The sequence below is a fragment of the Hyperoodon ampullatus genome (genome assembly GCF_949752795.1).
Source record: "Hyperoodon ampullatus genome assembly, chromosome: 10".
Lineage (NCBI taxonomy): Eukaryota > Metazoa > Chordata > Mammalia > Artiodactyla > Ziphiidae > Hyperoodon > Hyperoodon ampullatus.
This window is the reverse complement of record NC_136923.1, coordinates 89,740,187-89,760,119: the sequence shown is the minus strand read 5'-3', so window position 1 is coordinate 89,760,119 and position 19,933 is coordinate 89,740,187. Positions and strand designations below refer to the sequence as shown.

The window sequence follows — 19,933 nt, the reverse complement described above, 5'->3', positions numbered from 1 at the left end:
GCTGGATGAGGACACCCTTAAGTCTATCTCTTTCTCACTTATATCTGCCATTTCTAATTTAGGGTCTGGCACAAAGTAGATGCTCAACAAACATTTATTGGATAAATGAATAATATGAAGAGGGGTATCTTAGGAGGCTTTGCAGAGGAGATGTTCCACAAGCAGATTCTTAAAAGATGAGTAACAGTTTTTAATTTTGACAGGGAGTGGTAGGTATTTTTAAGCAGAGTGACAGTTATATCAGACATGAAAGTGGGAAAGACCATTTGCGATACTCCAGGCAGTGTCGTATGGCTGGAGTTCATGCTAATTGGAAAATGATGTGAAATGAGTCTAGAGAGAGAACCTGAGAACTTGTAGGCTAAGATAAGGAATTTAGTCTTAACTCTTCAGGTAATGAGGAGCCTTAGAAGGACAGCTGGTTGAATTTGCATTTTAGAATGCTCTTTTACATCTCATTGCCCATGTAGATAGTCTAGATACAATTAAAGTGCCTGGGATAAAGGAGACAAGATCATTCTGGCAGTAGAGTTGACTGGAGTTTGATGCCAACCTCCCATTAGGAAATAATATTGGAGTCTGCAGCGACAATGCATGTAAGAAATAAGGACCACATGAGTCAAGGAAATGATAGTGGAAATTTAGTGGAGGTGTGTATTTAAAAGAGGAAAAATTGCCAGATTGAATATACAGAATTAGAAGAAGTCACAGCCTATAGATATATGCTGTCCGATTCACTAGCCCACACGTGGCTATTTACATTTGAATTTAAATTAATTAAAATTATATAAAACTTTAATACTCAGTTCATTCGTCACACTAGCTACATTTCATGTGATTATCAGCCATGCGTGGCTAATGGCTACTGTACTGGACAGTGCAGAATTACAGAACATTTCCATCATTATAGAAAGTTCTCTTGGACAACACTACATAGACTTAGTTGAAGTTATAGCTAAAGTCAAGATCATCCCAGGAGTTCCTCAAAAAGCTAAATATAGAACTACCATATGACCCAGCAGTTCTACTGCTAGGTGGAATACAGGCATACCTCATTTTATTGTGCTTTGCTTTATTGTGTTTCACAGATATTGCATTTTTACAAATTGAAGTTTTGTGGCAACACTGCATCAAACAAGTCTATTGGCACAATTCTTCAAGCAGCATTTGCTCATTTTGTGACTCTGTGTCACATTTTGGTAATTCTTGCAGTATTTCAAGCCTTCCACCAACAAAAATATTATGCCTCACTAAAGGCTCAGATGATGGTTAGCATTTTGTACCAATGAAGCATTTTCAAATTAAGATATGTACGTAGTTGCTTTAGATATAATGCTATTGCACATTGAATAAACTACAGGATAGTGTAAAGATAACTTTTAAATGTGCTGGGAAAACAAAAAATGTGTGTGGCTTGCTTTATTGTGATATTCATGTTATTATGGTGGTCTGGAACCAAACCCACAATATCTCTGAGGTATACCTGTATATTCAAAATAATTGAAAGCAGGAACTTGAACAGATATTTGTATACTAATATTCATAGGGACATTATTCACAATAACCAAAAGGTGGAAGCAACCTAAGAGTCCACCAACAGGCGAATGGATAAACACAATAAGTGTATACATACAATAGAATATTATTCAGCCTTAAAAAAGGACATCCTGACATGCTACAACATGGATGAACCTCAAAGATACTAGGCTAAGTGAAATAATCCAGACACAAAAGGACAAATGTTATGTGATTCCACTTACATGAGCTACCTAGAGTACTCACAGTCATAAAGACAAAAAGTAGAATAGTGATTACCAAGGGCTGCGGGAAGAGGAGGTTGGGGAGTTATTGTTAATGGGTGCAGAGTATTTGTTGCGAATAATAAAAAAGTTTTGGGTATAAATAATGGCAATGGTTATACAACATGTATTTAATACCACTGAATTTTACACTCACAAATGGTTAAAATGATAAATATTATGTTATGTAGATTTTACCATAATAATAATATAAAAGATTATCCAGAGAGAATGACTAGAACAGGAAAAGGGGAAAGAGATTTTTAAGGAAATAAAGAAGAAAATGAAGCCATCAAGGAGATCCAGAAAGTCAGAGGGGTAGAATGGGAAACCAGAGGGAGTGCTGTCAAGGAAACCAAGGTGAGAAAGAAAACAGTGACTTTCTACCCACAGGCCCATTTGTGACATGCTGCCAACCATGTTCCCTGTTTAAAACCCACAAGAAAGAGGTACACCCAGACCACCAAGTCTGAAAAGGTAGGTTGTGAACCTCTGCTTACTCCTGTCCCAGATCTCATTCTAACCATTGTCTAAGTGAGTGAAGGATCTTGACTCCACTTTCCTTCTTTGGTTTTTCAAGTTCTCTCTGAGAAACTGCGAAAAAAACAGCTCATAACTTTCCTTTCCCTTAATGCTTGTTGGAGATGTTTGCCTGCGTGGCATCATTTCAATGACACTTCAATGTGGTAGGTTCAAAACAAACGTTTAAAAGGGAAGGAAAGGTAAATCTGAACGGGCGATGAAGCAACATCGTTCCTCAGTCTCTCCTTACTCCCACGTGAAAACAGAAAGGACGTCTAGATAGGAAAACCAAACACCACGGGCTACATTTACAACAAGACTTAGTGGCAGAGGTGCCTCCCCGAATCCCAGAATATAAATGAACGTGAACTAACCACCAGCTGCCATAAGAGTTGTGTGGTATCAGCCCCTGTACATGAGGAAGAAGGAAAGACTTGGGCGGTGTTGGGTGCCTGTTGGACCTAAGAACAGGAGGAGCCCCCAGAGAGCCAGTAGATCTTCACTGGGATGTGAGTGGGCTAATGGGGCCATGGCAGCTGAAACTGAGAGGGGTTTTGCTCCCCAGAGGTAGATGAGAGTAAGGGAGGGCAATAGGAAGGTCTAAAGGGACCACAGCAGTCTCATCCAACTCCCCTCAAAACTGACCCTCAGGGCTCCCTTTTCAGACAGGGAGGAAGACCAAGGAGGAACTGCTGGGGGTGGGAATCAAAATTGATCAGGACAACATGGAATCAACCTAAATGTCCATCAACAGATGAATGGATAAAGGAGATTTGGTGCATATATACAATGGAATACTACTCAGCCATGAAAAAGAATGAAATAATGCCATTTGCAGCAACATGGATGGATCTAGAGATTATCATCCTAAGTGAAGTAACTCAGACAGAGGAAGACAAATATCATATCATATCACTTGTATATGGAATCTAAAATCTAAAAATTATACAAATGAACTTATTTACAAGACAGAAACAGACTCACAGACATACAAAACAAACTTATGGTTACCAAAGTTACCAAATCCCAAACTCATAATTTACCCCCTTCCCCTTCCCCTTTGGTAACCATTCTACCCCTCTGGTTACCACAGGGGAAGGGGGACGCGGTAAATTATGATTTTGGGATTAACAGATACACACTACTCTATATAAAATAGATAACCAACAAGGACTTACTATATAGCACTGGGAACTACATTTAATATCTTGTAATAGCCTATAATGGAAGAGAATGTAAAAAAAGAATATAGGGCCTCCCTGGTGGCACAGTGGTTGAGAGTCCGCCTGCCAGTCCAGGGGACATGGGTTTGTGCCCCAGTCTGGGAGGATCCCACATGCCGCGGAGTGGCTGGGCCCATGAGCCATGGCCGCTGAGCCTGTGCGTCCGGAGCCTGTGCTCCTCAACGAGAGAGGCCACAACAGTGAGAGGCCCGTGTACCACATATATATATATATATATCTGAATCACTTTGCTGTACACCTGAAACTAACATAACATTGTAAATCAACTATATTTCAATATAAAATTTTTTAAAAAGAGACTTAAAAGACATATCAACATTTTTTAATGGGCAAGACTAAACTATATTTCCTGGAGGTGCATATTTGGGTGACAAACTTTTTTAAAAACAAGGAAGTAAAGACTAAAAGATATTAGGCTAATGGTACTTTTAGTAGGAGGGAAGGTGTTGTGATCAGAATTAGGGTGAATGAAAGGGACTTCAGGGGTGCAGGTCAAGTTCTACTTCTTGACCCGGGTCGGGGTTACAAGAGTGTTCACCTTATAATAATTCATTAATCCATGATTTGTTTTGTTTAGGTTTCTGTATCTGTATTTTTTGTTTCGATAAAAATCTGTTTCAAAACGGCAAGGAAACACACACATTTGAGATAATACCTTTTCCATCCAGTATATTTTGTCTGAATCACATTACCTGTTAACTGAGCAGAAAGAGCTTTAGTAGAAGAGGCAATTTGCAATCACAGTACAGTCTAAATAAAGAGTTACTAACAGTGGTAACATTAGTTGCCCTAAGATTCTATTAACAAGGGAGTTTCCCATGTCATCATTGCCTAGAACCCAATTTGTAGAGCAGAGACTGCTAGGTCATGGGTGCCTGTGTGGCACTGTTTCCCAAGTGTACCACCTGCATCACAATTATCCTGTTTATAATGCTTGTTCCTGGACTCCAACCAGAAATTCAGATTCAGTAGATGAGATGGGCGACAATGCTCTATGCTGTAAGTTCATCCTAGATTTATTTAAAAACACAAAAGCTCTATCTAAACAGTACCTTCCTGGTCTGGTCAAAGAACTGAGGACAAGAAACTCTACACTGGTGCCCAAACCACTATCTATAACAAAATTGGTCAGTTTTCTAGGATGAGCACCTAGAAATTTTGTTATTAGTGTTTGATGTGGTAATGGCTTAAGGACATACTCCTCTTTCTTCCTAACCAGGAAGATAAAACAGAGAATGTTATTTCTATGTGGGCAGCTAACTGAATGGCAATAGAAAAGACTTAGACTCAGACTAGTTTTGTCCAGACCCTAAAACTTAAAACTTTACACTCTCAATCCAATGTGACAACCAGATTTGGCTAAACTAAATTAGAGGCACAATTTAAACTTTGGATGTTCCAAAGATTTTCTGGGCTTGTGAACAGTTTCCTTAATCTCAGAAACCTATAATATTTCCATCTGAAGATTTAATATTGAATTCCCCAGAAAACTGTTTAATAGTATTTTTTTCTTGGGAGTTATTTATATAGATCTTATGGATGTTGGCAAAACTGTATCCAAAATGGACAATGAAGGCTTTTAGAGAAAATTATAATGTCAAATTTTATATCTATAGTATGTATAATGTATATATATATGTGTATATATGTGTATATGTATATGTGTGGGTGTGAATAAAAATTCAGAGCTTGTTATGGTACCCAGCAGGGTGAGAAGGTGTAGTAGGGGATTGGAAACAACCATCAAATTATTAGACAGAGGGGTGGCAACGCTAGCTGTAACAATGGGATATAATGGGCAGAAGTCCAAAGTCATACAGCTGACTGTGGCCCTCGATCTCTAGAGCATAAAGGAATTACCTGGAGGGACTTGTTAAATGAGATTCTTGGGTCCTGCCACAGGGCTTCTGATTGGTTGCGAATCTGCACTTTTATAAGCTCCTTGGGTGAGTCTGCACCGGGTGGTCAAGAAGTGATGCTTTGATGAATCTTCAACAAGCTGGCAATAAGTTTCATCGATGTCCAGTAAGGAATCATATCTTGGCAGCAATCCAAAACAAGTGAGTAGCAGCTAAGAGGTCTGAGGTGCAGGTAGGCAGGCTAACACACTGCATTTGTTTCTCAGGGCTGCCATAATAAATGACCACACACTGGGGAGCTGAAAACAACAGAAATTTATTCTATCACAGGTCTAGTGGACAGAAGCCTGAAAGGAAAGTGTTGGCAGGGTTCCGCTCCCTCCAGAGGCTCTAGGGGAGATTCTGTTGCTTGTTTCCTCCAGCTTCCGGTGGCTGTTGGCATTCCTTGTCTTCTTCTGCTCATCGTAACCTCCGCCTCTGTCTTCATGTCTCCACATGGCCATCTCCTCCTCTCTGTATGTCTCTCTTCTGGGTGTCTCTCTTTTTCTTTTTTTAATTCAGAGAGCAGCACAAGGCTTTGTGTTTCTTTCTTTCTTTTTTATAAATTTTATTTATTTATTTATTTATTTTTGGCTGCATTGGATCTTCGTTGCTGCGCACGGGCTTTCTCTAGTTGTGGCGAGCTGGGGCCACTCTTCATTGTGGTGCGTGGGCTCCTCATTGCGGTGGCTTCTCTTGTTGTGGAGCACGGGGTCTAGGAGCGCAGGGCTTCAGTAGTTGTGGCTCGCAGGCTCTAGAGCACAGGCTCAGTAGTTGTGGCGCACGGGCTTAGTTGCTCTGCAGCATGTGGGATCTTCCCGGACCAGGGCTTGAACCCATGTCCCCTGCATTGGCAGGCAGATTCTCAACCACTGTGCCACCAGGGAAGCCCCTAGGTGTCTCTTATGAGAACACTTGTCATTAGATTTAGGGTCCATCCGGATAATCCAGAATGATCTCATTTCAAGATTCTTAACTTAATTACACCTGCAAATATGCTTTGTCCAAATAAGGTCACAACCACAGGTTCTAGAGATTAGGACAAAGACATGTTTTGGAGGGACGGGCACCATTCAAACAACAACACAGGCCAATTCTGGGACAATTAGCTGCCTTGGGTCACTGTCAGAGCAAGGGAAAGGGTGGTGGTGATTGGGAAGAATAGTCTGGCTCTAGTGCTAGAGCACTGACCTTCGCGGGAAGGTCTTGGGGACTCAGACTTAGTAACCAACCAGAAGCTGCCTAGGAACAGATGAGCAGGTTAGAGTAGGATGAGCAGCAGAGCTGACTTTATTACCTTGAACTTCTGAGTCAGGATTCTATAATCCCTACTAACCAAGACATGACTGTGCTCCTACCCTGTGACAAAGCTAAGCTGCCACAGTGGACATCTGGGGCAGTATGAAGATTAGAGGCTGGGAGTCAGCTTGGACTACAAAGAGCTGCAAAGCACAATCACACAAACAAGTAGAATCATAAATAACCACCACTTATTGAGCACTTGCTGTATACCTGTTAAAGTACCATTATTATTGCCTCTTTTCATCATAATCTTGCAATACTGGTACTACAATACGGGTTCCCATTGAACATACAAGAACCCAGGATTTTAAAGATTAAAGTTATATAGCCAATAAGTGGCAGAGCTAGAATTTAAACCAGATCACTCTGGCTCCAAAGCCCATTTTCTTTCTTCTAAAACATGCTACCTCTCCACAAATTAATAGCCTGCCCCAAATTTTAGCATCTTAACTTCTAACACCTCCTCTTCTCTCTTTGAACCCTTCCCACCCCATCCCGTGGTTCACTAGGCATAAAATGTCAAAACATCTGTTTCTCTATCGAATACCCTACATTAAAAATTATAACTTGGCTAAGGTAGAATGGTAAATATTTCAAAGCTTTCTAAACCAGAACCACAGGTGTGAATCTAGATGGTGAACACTTGCTCCCTTGTGACTGTGTTATATCCATCTTACTGTGACCAGTGAAGAGGAGTCTGAGTTCAAGCAGAGATTCTGTGCACAGTCCCAGGTCCTAGGCTTGCCTCTAATCTTAAAATGCAGGTCTTATAATGACTGTGCATGTTGCACCATTCCCTCCTCCCACAATCCCCACAAGAGCCACCAAATGCATGCTGCCAGTGACGTTCTACAGCTGGTGATATCCAAGTAGTTACAGTACAAGTTTCCTCCATAGTGACCCACAGTGGAAAGTAACTTTGATGGAACAAGGTCAAGGAAGTTGCTAATACCTTATGCCTCTAGCCCAACCAGCAATTGATGCCCCTTGAATACCACCTAATCTGCCCTAAAGATAGTGTCAGTTTGATGACACATATCATTTATGTCAGTAAATGTTTGGCTACTGGGCCTTGGATCCTCAATTAGCTTGAGTGCAAGACCAAAATATTCCTGAGCCTGGTGCAAGGTGTAACAGTACTTTGAGTTCACCCTATTTCAGGTAACAGGACTGAAGTAGTAAGGACTCCTAGCCTGAAATGACATATCTTGTCAGGCCTTTCAGAAGACTGAGCATATGCGTTTTGAAAATTAATAATAATAATAATAATAATAAAAGTCTTACAAAAGGGCTTGAGGTATTGCAATGCTCATCACCCAGTGAGCACCAGATCAGCAGCTATTTTGTGCAGTTCTCAGTGACTGGAACTGTAAATGATGACCTGACCTAGGTACACCTTTTCCCACAACCTGCCGGGGTCCCTTGTCCTGCTCAGTCTCACAGGCGCAATCTTCAATTTTAAGACTCATGAACACTTGCACCAACACAGAAGTCAATTTGACAATAATTTAATATTTTTCTGGTGGCAATTTCTAGTTTACTTTAAAAAATTCTTTTAAAATATTTTGGAATAGGTTTGGGTCATCGTGTCAGAGAAGTTGGGAGGATACCGAAATTGTAAAGTGCTCGTGCCCAGCGTGCAGCGTTTGTTGGGAGGAAGACGTCATCGTGGGAAGCACGTACTTCTTCGGATTACTGTTTGGCGGATTAGAAACACGCAAATCAGTCCTATGTTAGTCCAGATTAACTGCCCTGGGTGCTTCTGGGCCAGTGGGTAGGGTTTTGGGGGTGTCTGCTGGACTCAAACCAGTACTTGTGGTAAGATTTCACTCGGCAAAACATTCGGAGTTAATTTTTACTTAAACCCCATCCAGGCTAATAATGAAGCTACCGGTAATGATCTGGAATGGTAACTAAATGGTGCCCGCAATCACGTCAGTCGAACCTTCTGCCCCCACGATTCTGTCGGCCCACATGCTTCTGTCCATCAGCCTCGGCCTCGGGATCAGCTCTCGCCGCGGCATTGGTCGGATTTCAGGAAGAGAGAAACCCACGATTTAAAGGGCTCGGTTTCCACCTGCCAGGCGTCGTTCGTAAGGTCCAACTTGCCTTTGGCACATACTTGGGAGAATCTCTCTCTGTTGTTCATCTATTACACTGACGGGTCAAGCGGAAGAGAGTTCCCGAAAGTGTCCCCTTTAGTCACCTTGACAATTTACAAAAGCGAAACTTGCGCTCTAGGTTAGATCCACACTGAGTCTGCGGGGCGCGGAGTCCCTGCCCAGGTCAGCAGTGCCCGCCCGGCTGGCGGGCGGGGACGGGGGCGGAGCCTGAACCAGGCGTGGTCTTCCGTGGGAGAGAAGGCGGACTTTACCCCCACCTCCTAAAACCCCTACTCCCTCCCAGCCAATCAAGGAAGCATATGCAAATAGAGCCCCTGTCGCCCCGGCAACCATGATGCACGGCATCCAATGGAAACCGGCAACTTGCGACCCTGCTCCGTGATTGGGACGGAAGGAAGGAGACAGAGACCCAATGGGCTGTGGGAACGGTCCTCGGCGGGTTGAGGGGCGGGGATATGCAAATATGGTTTGAAAAGCCGGCGGGAAATCTGAGTTTCGCGGGAGGACCTTGGCGCGTAAACCGTATCCCTTCATTCATTGTCAGCAGCAGCTTCCTGGAGCCATTTTTCAGCTGCCGGCCGCAGCACCCGTGCTGCCGCCGCCGCCTCGCAATCCATTGCATCGGCCGCCCCCGACGCCTCCATCCCCCCTCGGGGCCCGATATCCGTGCGCCCGGGACCCTCCTCTCTCCAGAGCCCCGATTATTTTTGGCCCCCGGGGCCCGGGCGGTGCGGAAAAATAAAAAGAAAAGGGAGAGAAGGGGCTCGGAAGCGCCGGGCGGGGAGGAGAGAAGGAAAGACTTGGAAACTCCGACTGCAAATAATAAAGAAATTGAAAACAGTACGTTAATATACCATAGCAATAAAAAGAGCAGGAGCGAGAGATGAGAAAGGGGATCCAGCCCGCCCTGGAGCAGTACCTGGTGACCGCCGGGGGTGGGGAGGGGGCGGCTGTCGTCGCCGCCGCCGCTGCAGCCTCCATGGACAAAAGGGCACAGCTAGCCAGCCCCGGCTTCCCCGCCGCCGCCACCGCCGCTGCTGCCGCCGCCCCGAGCGCGTACATCCAGATCCTCACCACGAACACTTCCACCACCTCCTGTTCCTCCTCCCTCCAAAGCGGCGCCGTCGCCGCCGGCCCCCTCCTCCCCAGTGCCCCCGGCGTGGAGCAGACCGCCGGCAGCCTCCTCTACACCACGCCGCACGGACCCTCCAGCAGAGCCGGGCTGCTGCAGCAGCCACCAGCGCTGGGACGCGGCGGCGGCGGCGGCGGCGGCGGCCCTCCGGTAATGCCCTCCCGTTCCCACCGTCCCCAGCCCGGGCGGGAGGTGGGCTCGCACCGCGCGGGGTGGTGGGCGCGCTGCGGGCCGCCCTGGGAGAGCGCGGGGCCGAGCGTCGTGGGCCTCGGCGGCTGCCCCTCCAACGAGAGTTTATTGTTAGACTTGTGTGTTCCCCCCGAACCCCCGAAGGGTCTGGGGGGCTCCGCCAGGCAAGCGGGGCAGCGGGGTTCGCCACGGCGCGAACCACATCAAACACTCCGAAACTTTTCGCGGCCCCCCCCTTCCTTTCCTGCACTTTTCCCTACCCCCACTCTCCCCTCCCCTCCAACTCGAAGCTTCCTCTTTCTCGGGCGTAGGAAGGGGTCACGCCCCGGATGGAGAAGGGGGTGGGGGAGGGAGTAGTGAACTGGGGAGTGGGAGACTCCAGGGGGGTGGAAACCGGGGGGCCCTGGGGGTGATGGCCGCCCGCCGGCCTCGGAGGCCCGTTGGCAGCCGGGGGTCCCTAAGGCGTGCTCGGAGTGCAGGGGCTCTGCCAGGCTGCGCTTGACACATTTTGGGATCTGTAACTCCAGGCAACAAAGGGGCTGGGGGAAGCCGAGGGGGGAGGTGGAGCTGGAAGCCGGCTGCAGGCCGAGGCGTGGGCCGTCTGGGGGTGAGGGGCTAGCGGGCGGGCACTCCGGCCTGGGTGCATCCCGTTGGTGGCAGCGGCGGCGCCCGCGTGGCCCGAGCGCCCGGGCCTGCCTCGCCGGGCCCCGGGCCTGCCCTTGACCCGCCTCTCCCCTTGCCCCTTCCTTCCCCGCCCTGTCCCCCTCTCCGCCCTCCGGCGACGGAGGGCGGGGGCAGCCGTGTTCCCGTCCCGCCGCCTGGGTCTGTCCCTCTCCCCGGGACCCGCCGGTGACGTTTCGCACACGTGCGCGGAGGACGCGCCTGTGACTGGGGAGGAGGCGGCGGCGGGAGGGGGCGCTGGAGGGGGAGAGGGGGCACCCACTTCCTCCTGCTCGCCGGCTCCCTGGCCTGGGACGGTCCCGGCGCCCTCGCACCCGCCCCCGGAGCGGCCACCCTCCCTCTCCTCTCCCCAACCCCCTCCACGGGCGCCCGCCCTCGCCCGGCGCCGCCGGTCCGTTCGGCCCTCCGGGCCCCCTCTCCAGCCGGCCCCCCCACCTCCCCCCGGAGCCAGGCTGGTTTCGGAAATGCCCTTACAGCAGCAGGTTAGTGACCGGGACGGCTCGGGGGCCGCCGCCGCCGCGGGGGCACCGGATTCTGTTGGGGGTTGGAGCCGTGAGGGTAGGCGGTTGAGCGGGGTTTTGGAGTGGGAACGGGGGGTTGGGTGCTCGAGGGAAATGAGTAAGCAAGAAAAATCTAACTAAGTAAATGCCCGGCCTCCGGTTCTAGGAACCTCCGGGCAGGAGTGTCCGCCCCAGGGGGTGGGTATGGTGTTTACGTGTGTGTTTTTCTAGGGGGCCGAGGGATGGGCGATCGAAAACCGGAGGGGGGGCTTCTCGCCAATGGCCGAGTTGAGCTCTGCTTTCTGTCTTCCTTCCCTTGTGCTGGAGGGGGAGGGGGCGGGTCAGAGGGTAGGGTGTCTGTAGGATTCCCAGGCCACCCGCCACCCCCTCCCTTTGTCCCTGTAATTTATAAAGCGCCTTTGAGAGATGATTTAGGTCAGTATGCGGCTTCTCTTTTTGTTGATACTAGAAAGAAGTGTGGCCCGGAGGTCTTCCTCCTTTCTCCTTTTCTCTCCTTCATTCCCTTCCTCCATGCCTCCTGTCTTCACCCTCGTGGTGAGGCTCGGCCCCCACGAGGCTAGAAACGAACCAAACCCAGTTAGATAAATGGTTGGCTGATAATATCAGTCGTTGACCTCACCTTGTCTCTGTTCCGAGTGCGCTGAATTTTTGAAGAATCAAGATTTTGCAGAGGTCTTTAAGAGGGTCGGCACCCAGGCAACACTTTGGGGGATGAGATGGGTTTTGGAATAATGAAAAATTTTAATTCATGACTCTCCCCAATTTCTATTCGAGTTGGATCTTAACTGCTTTGCAGCCCCAGAGATACTTGCTAGGGATGTGTGATACCGTCTCAGTCAAAGAAGCTCATGGTGTTTTAGTGACTAGGGTCTGCCAGCAGGGGGGAAAGAGTACAGTACCTGCTTACACATAACAGTATCCAGTGTGCCGGATTCTCAGACACGAGAATATGCCACGCTTTTATTAGCATTAAATACTATTACTGACTTGACCTAAACGTGCTTGGATATATTTTAAGCATATTTGCCCCCTACAGGGTTCTGTCACTATATCATAAACCTAATCTGAAACAACCAGCTATTGACATACTTCTGGGACTTGATTCAGATTTATGGGAGGGTAGTTTTGACAATGGGAAATTGTGAGACGACCAGTTTGCTTTTTTTTTTTTCCTTTTGAATTTTAGTCCACCTGGGCCAGGTCTCTGAAACTGTCTGGCCAAACTTCTATGTAATTCATTGTATTTAAGTATTTAAAGTACAAAAAATTACCCTCACCACCTTCCAAGCTACTTCAAAACTTTATGCTCCTTGCCATGAGATTATTATTCCAAAATCATGAGCACTGTATATAAAGTTTGGTTTCTTTTTTTTCATATCAAAATTATATTAGACTTCTACTGAAGTCTTGAACTTTTATTGATATTCTTTCCCTAAGCAGGAGGGACAGCATGGGGATAGCTAAGTGATTGGCTGAGCAAAGAGATCATTTAAACACTTGCCGTCTAAGAAGAGGTTGAGAACTCCTGTTCAAGTGGCCACAGTTACAGACCCACCTGGTTCTGATTCCATGTTCTGTCTCTAGAACAACCAGGAGCATATTCTTCACCTTTTTTTTAACGTGGAAAAAAATATATATATATATACATATGTATCTCAGTACTACCTTACTAGCTGTAATTGCCTCTGTCATTTACAAGTCGTTGGATCTTAGGCAAATAACTTAAACTCTCACAACACAGTTTCCTCTTCTGTAAAATAGGGACAATAACAGTACGAACTTGAAAGTTCTATTTAAGGGTTAAATATGATAATGCATGTAAAACACTTAGCACAGTGCCAGGTAAATAGTAGATGCCCAATAAAATGAATATTCAGAAATTTATATTTTTTTGGAACTTAGAGAAATAATGTAAGACCATGTGCACACTGCCCCTTTGTTGACATATATGAGTAAAATGGTTAAAAGTTTTTAAAAATGTTATGTAATTAACTATTTATACCGAGTTAACTTGAGTTTTTAAGTCCATAAATCATGGCTCTCCTAAGAATGGATAAAATAGGGACACGTCAGTACCACAGGCCTATGTTAGAGATGGTGGTGATGAACTGCCCCAGCATGAGCTTGTGCCTTGAGTTGTGACAAATTTAGATCAACTCATCCTCACTTTTTTGCCTCGCTCCTCCCTTGACTGCATGGACCGGCCATCTTTTGCGTGCAGCCCATGCTTATTGGCTTTTGTAGAACTGAACTCTTAATCATCACCATGTCAGAGACATGCACTAGATAAATTCAGTTCTAGATGGTGAGCTGTTGGACATGGAAGGAGTCTAGAGAAACCAGAGTCACAAGTGCTATATATTTTCTGGAACTGAAAGGGGCTTCATCATTTTCTGCCTCTGCTAAAAAGAAGCTGAAATGATTTCATTCCGCTTCTAGAAAGTTTGGGATCTATTAATGCAAGAGACAATGGCCTGTCACATCTGATTTAATTTAATCCAGTCATAGCATCCCACTGATTAGACTTTGGGAAGGCACCCACAATGCTTGAAATTTCCCTGTAAGAATGGAGAAACCATAGGTGCTACAGCTGAGTCTCTTTCTTTCCTGTATAAATATAAAAGAAGAAAAATGCTGGGTTCCTGTGGTTCTGTAGTCAATAATCTTGCTTCTGCTGAGATAGATGGTTGGTGCCAAGTTTAAGCTAGGAGAGAATTTTTAGTCACTTCATACCCCAAAATGGAAGTTTTAATATAATGCAGTGCCCAGACTCAGGCAGTACAAATAGCTCCACTATAATCAGTAGCCAGGGCACCACTCTAATCATCCTCTGAAACAAAGCACCCTTAAACGTGGCTCTGTGAGCTAAGGAACCCAAGCTTGTGAACAGGAAAGGATTTTTTTTGTTGTCGTTTTTCTGTAAATCGTCACCTTATGTAATACTTGGAAGAGTAGATTCTGAGATTAATGTTGTGCTGTGTAAAGCTAACATGAAAACAGAAAATAATACTCTAAGCTTAGACATGAATAGATAATAACACCTGGAGATTGAAAGGTTGTAGGGAAAAGTGGCTTTTATTCTCATTTCTCATAGGTATAATCCATAGTGGTCTTTTATTGCCATCCCCAAAGACACACCATCCATACCTTTAGCCTTTTTCCAAAGGACCTGGACCCACTTGGCAAGGCTTCAGATATTCATAGTTGATTTTTCTGGCTGGTTTTCTAATTTAACATGACTTAACATATATTCCATTTGTATGTCTAGTTTACATCCACTTTCCCAGGCTGACTGACTCCAATTCCTTTTTAATCACCTACTTTCTACTAACATTTTAAACTAGGAAGAGTGAAAAATCAGCCACCGCCTGTGCTCATTAAATCACATCCCTCCTAGATGCCCATGAAACCACCCCAAATAGTGCAAGGCAAAGAAGGTAGATTGCAATTCTTATCAGATGCTCTGTTTCATTTTGGTTTTTAAAGAGGAACTTCCCTGAATTCTTTGAGGTACTAAGCATGTGGTTTAATGCATATTTTTCATGCTTGTTAGCAGCTTAAAAGTGTTTCGGGGACTGTATTTACAATTGCTAAGAAGCGTATCTTCTACTAATCATTTTTCATGGGACTAAGAAGGGAAGCTAACTGGGAAAGCAGTAAGTATAGGAAACCACTAATGGTATCTCCTTCCTCCTACCCTGACCTTCTCTTTGGCTTCCAAGAGTGGCTTGGAAAATGTATCTTACACAAGGAAAAGTTATACAACAGAAGGGACAAAAAAGACAACAACTGGGACGGGGATAAGGAATCCTGGAGGGCAGGAGTAGGGTTAATATAGAGGGATAATACATAGAGCTTTGGGGCCAGTAAGAAGGAAATCGGTTTATTTTCTGTTGTCGCTTTTGCTTCAAACGCTCTCCTCCCAAAGCAATGCGTTTTTAGAACTCAAAGAATGTGTAAGTGACAAGGACGCATTCTCAGTCCGCCTCCAACCTTAACTGGGGGTCAGTCTTGTTGCTGTGGCGGCCACGATCGTCTACAATATAACTTTGGAGGGGAAGAGGTGAAGCCCACTGGTTGCCAGGTTGCAATCACAAAGCCTGGGCCCCTTGCTTTGCTGGAGAACCTGGGTGAAACAGACCCCTGCTTAGCGTTGTAAACTAAGGCCGGGGTTTCTGTCAGCGGAGGTTGATAGCAGTGAGAATGGACAGCTGATGGAATAGAGAGCAGATAAGAGGAAGTAAGAAAAATAAAAGTAATTGACTTTAGTCTGCTTTCTATTACTGTAGCCCAACCGTCTGGGGCTATTTCTAGTGTCCAGACCACATTCTTATAACTAATTCTTCTAATTAGCATAGGCAATAATTGATATTCCCAACGGTCTTTGAATCCTAACATGTGAGAGCTGTAAAGCAAGAGTCATCATCTGACCCAATCCCTTTCATTTTGCAGGGGAGGAAATTAAGACCCAGTGCAGTTGTTACTTACCCAAGGTCACAAGCTAACTAGTGGCAAAGCCAGAACTGAAACTGGAGACTGGAATTCTTAGAAGCAGCCCCATTTGCCAAGAGAAAGTTAACAACTAAGTCTCATGTGCCCTATATGGGAAAATTGGGATGTGTAGAATACATTTAAGATTGCCTTCAGGAATGGTTACATTTTAAAAATAGACACATACAGAAGTGTCCTTTGAACAGTTGGCTTTAGAGTAACACCTCATTCTCAAAGGTACAAAATAAGCCACGCTCCTTTAGATGTTCAATGAAAGGGAATTTTAAAAAATGGAAGGAATGACTGACTCTTACAGAAACATGATAGTAGCCTTTTTAAAGCTTTATTTGTTATTTGCAAATTTTTGTGGATATGACACTTCCGGTGCTCAAACGGTGAAACATACTTCACTGAGACTAGAACCTGAAAGGACTTTCGAAAGGATTTTTGCCGCTCTCTTCCGAAGGGCACAGTATAGCTCTGGTGTTGGAGGTTTGTCCTGGGCTGCCCACATCCTGGGTGACTGTTGTGGTTTTCAGAGGTCCTGGAGCCCTTGCCCAGTGACATTAGACCAGGTGCCCTTCCTTAGGAAGATTGCTGGTTTAACAAAGTTTAACTCTTTCAGGGGAAGAAGTCCTCATCCCCTAAAAACCGGAACTAATTTCCTTAAAACGTCTTCTTTTACTTGTGGAATTGAGAAAGCTTAAAAATAGAATCACTTCAAGCCCTGAAGCCTAAAAGTGAAACATAATCCAATGTCGCTGTAGTTCACCAACGCGTTAGGGGCGGGGATATATGGCTTGTCTATAAACCACAAACCAGAAAGGTGCCGTGTGTAGGTGCGGCCTTAGATCAGGGAGCAACTGCTGGTGAGACCTGTAGTTATCAGTGAAGCTGATCCCCCTGGAGGACTTTGTGGCAGATGGAGTCCATCTCCGGGAGCAGACGAACCGGACGCCCTTGGTCCTCCCAGACAGCTCGTGCCTGGCTCCCCAGGAGACCCTGCTGGCTCCTCCGGCACGCGCCTGACTGCCGAGAAGGGCTCCTCCAAGCTCTGGTCTTCAGGATCCTGAAAGTTGCAGCTCTGGACACTGGGGGTCACAGGAGGTCAGCTCAGAGCCTATAGATTTCACCCCTTCCTTGCCCTTTTTCCACGTCTGATGCTCTGAGGCTCCAGAAGTATATAACCAGCGCAGCAGCCCTGTGACCCCATCCCTTCTGAGCCTTTCTGGGCCTGGCAGCCCTTTGGAGAGGTGAAGGCTTATATGGACCTAACCCACACCCTCCACCTAAAAGGCAAACTGAAGGACAGCCAAGTATAAGAGTCAGACGATGGAGCCTGAAGCCAGAGTGTCTGGGTTCTTATTCTGTGTGACTTTGGGCAACTCTGCTTAACCTATGCGCCTTAATTTCCTCACCTGTAAAATGGGGAAATCATAGTAGCTACCTCATGGGGATCGGGACGGTTAAATGATTTCATATCTGTAAGGTGCCTAGGCCGGGGCCTGACCCACGGGAAGGATTCAGTAGATAACGTGGTGGAATTGCCCCTTTCTTCCATGGCTGTCTCTTGGGCCCACCCTTTGGTGGTTTAGTTTCTGAACCAGCCCTTGTGTTCATCCAGACCCAGGTTACACCTCTTAAAACGGCAGTGATGAGGAGGAGGGCTGAACCACAGGGTGGTTTTCTCCCAACATATTCTTTAGGATCTTTGTATCTCTTCATAAGCTGTGCATGGACTTGGGAGAAAGAGCAGAAAGATAAGCGTCTTATTATAATAGTCCTTTTGGTAGTGATCGTGTCATGATGAAAATCTTTATTTCTGTGATGATCTGTGTTAATAAAGCAGCACTCTTAACATGATTTCACTTCTGTACAGTCAACTAGGGCTTAAGACTGAATGGTGAGGATCAGGGTGTCTGAGGTGTGGGGGGCCCTGCAGGATTGGAGGCGCCAGCCACTCCGTGTGCAGAGGGGAGCTGCCTCCCTGGCCTCCCTGGCCCCTTCTCTTCTCCCTCTTGCAGTGCCTAGCTGTTCGGTGTATTATGCCTGTCCCTCCCCCTGAGCCCTCACCTCTCCCTCTGCCTGGCTTTTAGAAGGAGGCCAGAATCCCAGCCTTCACGGGCTGCTTCCGTGACTTATCCAATTAATTACAACCCTTTCCCTAGCGTTTGAGGTCCAGTGAAATCTCGCCCTTCCCGTTCTGCTTCCCATTCCTCCCCACTGGGATCCTGGCACACGGCACGGTGCTCACGGCACAGTGCTCACGGTGGCTGCTGCTTTCCCTCCGGGGCATTTATTTGCTTGTTCCTCTCGCTGCGGTCTTTCCCACCGGCCTATCAAGGACAACTCCCTGCACAGAGCCTTCCCTGATTCCCCAGGCCTTGGGTCCCTCCCTTCCCTCAAGTCACTGCTTCCTTCCCGTAGCACATCTTAGTCCACCTTATTTCCTCATCAGTGGTGCCCTTGACTTACTCTTCATCCAAACCCACAAGCTTCGGGAAACCAGTCTGTGGTTTTCTCATCGTGTCGTCCTTGCAATGCCTTCTCCGTTGTGGACGCTCAAATATTTGACAAGAGGCATTGTCATTAGGCACCCACAGTGTGCTTGGCACCCCAGTCTTCCTGTTGAGGATGCAAAAGAAGTATGAAGTGTGAGCCACCCACTCTTGAGTTTTATAGTCTGTTTGGGGAGACAGGCTTTAAACACAAGTTGAGTCGCAAGCAAGACTAAACAGGAGTCAAACAAGACTCATCTTGTCCTCAATTGTACAGTATCGACAGGATGTGCCAGCTGGACCATGGGAATGGGCAGGCCATGGCTCCCATGGTCACCGACCTTAGAGCGCGTTTGGGTGTATATTTGAATCATCTTGGCACTTTCGAGAAATACCCCCATCTAGACCTGAGTATGTTTTGAAAGTGCCCCAGGTCATTTTAACGTGCACTCAATTGGAACTGCTGGACTAGGTGGACGGGGAAGGTTTGGGAGGCTGTTCATGGCTGGGGGAACATCACGAGGCCAAGGTAGGAAGGCAGGAATTAGGCTAGCATAAGGAGACCAGTTGGACTGGTGTCAATATGGGGGAATAATGGGACCTAACACTGGATACATTGGTAAAGTTGGTCTGGAATAGAGATTGCCTTCCTACAAGGGCCGGGCAGGGAAATAACTGGGGGGTATGGAAAGGTGGGGATAAGTGGTATGGGGGTTGGGCTTGAACAAGGAAGAAATGCCCTGTCAGAAGGCAGCCGAGGAGGGACCCCGCCCCAGGTGATGGCTTCCAGAGAGGAAAGCAGGTCCCATTTGTTGCCAGGTCTTCAATTTTCTTAAAATGCCAGAAATCTACCATCTTTAAAATGCAGGCTCAATTAAAAAGGAAAATGTGCAAGCCAAACAAAATAGGTCTCTGGGCCAGATTTGGCTTCAGGGCTGCCACTCAGCAGTCTCTGGTCTGTGGGATAATAATAGCTAATGTTTATCAAGTGCCCATGCGCATGAAGGGCACTAAAGTAAGTGTTTTATGCGCATTAACACATTATCCACATAACCTATGAGGTGGGTATTATTACCATGCTTGTCCTGCACAGGAAGAAGCAGACAATGGGCGCTTCAGAGGCTGGTTCAGGGCTCCACTGATGAGAGAGGCAAGTGAAGGTGAACCCAAGGAGCCTGGCTCCAAAGTCTGCAGACCCGAGAAACCTGGGCCAGGTGCACTGGTACCCCCTGCCAACCCTTGTACCAGCCTCTGGACTTCCAGGTCATTGCCAAGGCAAACCATCCAAAGACGAGTGACCCAAAACCCAAAGGAGGTGAAACAAAAAGCACTCCCAAGGGGCTGAGAACTTAGGGGGTCCAAGCAAGCACTGTTGCCTGGCACCAACATCACTGGGAACCAAGGTGATAGGCTGGACACCGGGCCCTCAAGGGGTTTACTTTACCCTATAGCAGGAAGACTTTCCATTCTGTCGGGTCTGGGCCTGCCTGGAACAGGTTACCAACTGGACAGAAAGGCAGAAATTGCCCTGGG

At 46.6% G+C, this 19,933-nt stretch overlaps 1 protein-coding gene across 1 annotated transcript in view; it reads left to right on the top strand.

Annotated features, from left to right (window-relative positions):
• Positions 1 to 9,771: 9,771 nt before the first annotated feature.
• E2F3 (E2F transcription factor 3) overlaps positions 9,772 to 19,933 on the top strand; it is a gene marked incomplete at both ends in the record, with an annotated part of 78,395 nt that continues 68,233 nt past the window's right edge. Inside the window, one exon of the mRNA XM_079712774.1 lies at positions 9,772 to 10,170. Coding sequence (XP_079568900.1) covers positions 9,772 to 10,170 — 399 coding nt within the window. The remainder of the gene's footprint in view (positions 10,171 to 19,933) is intronic.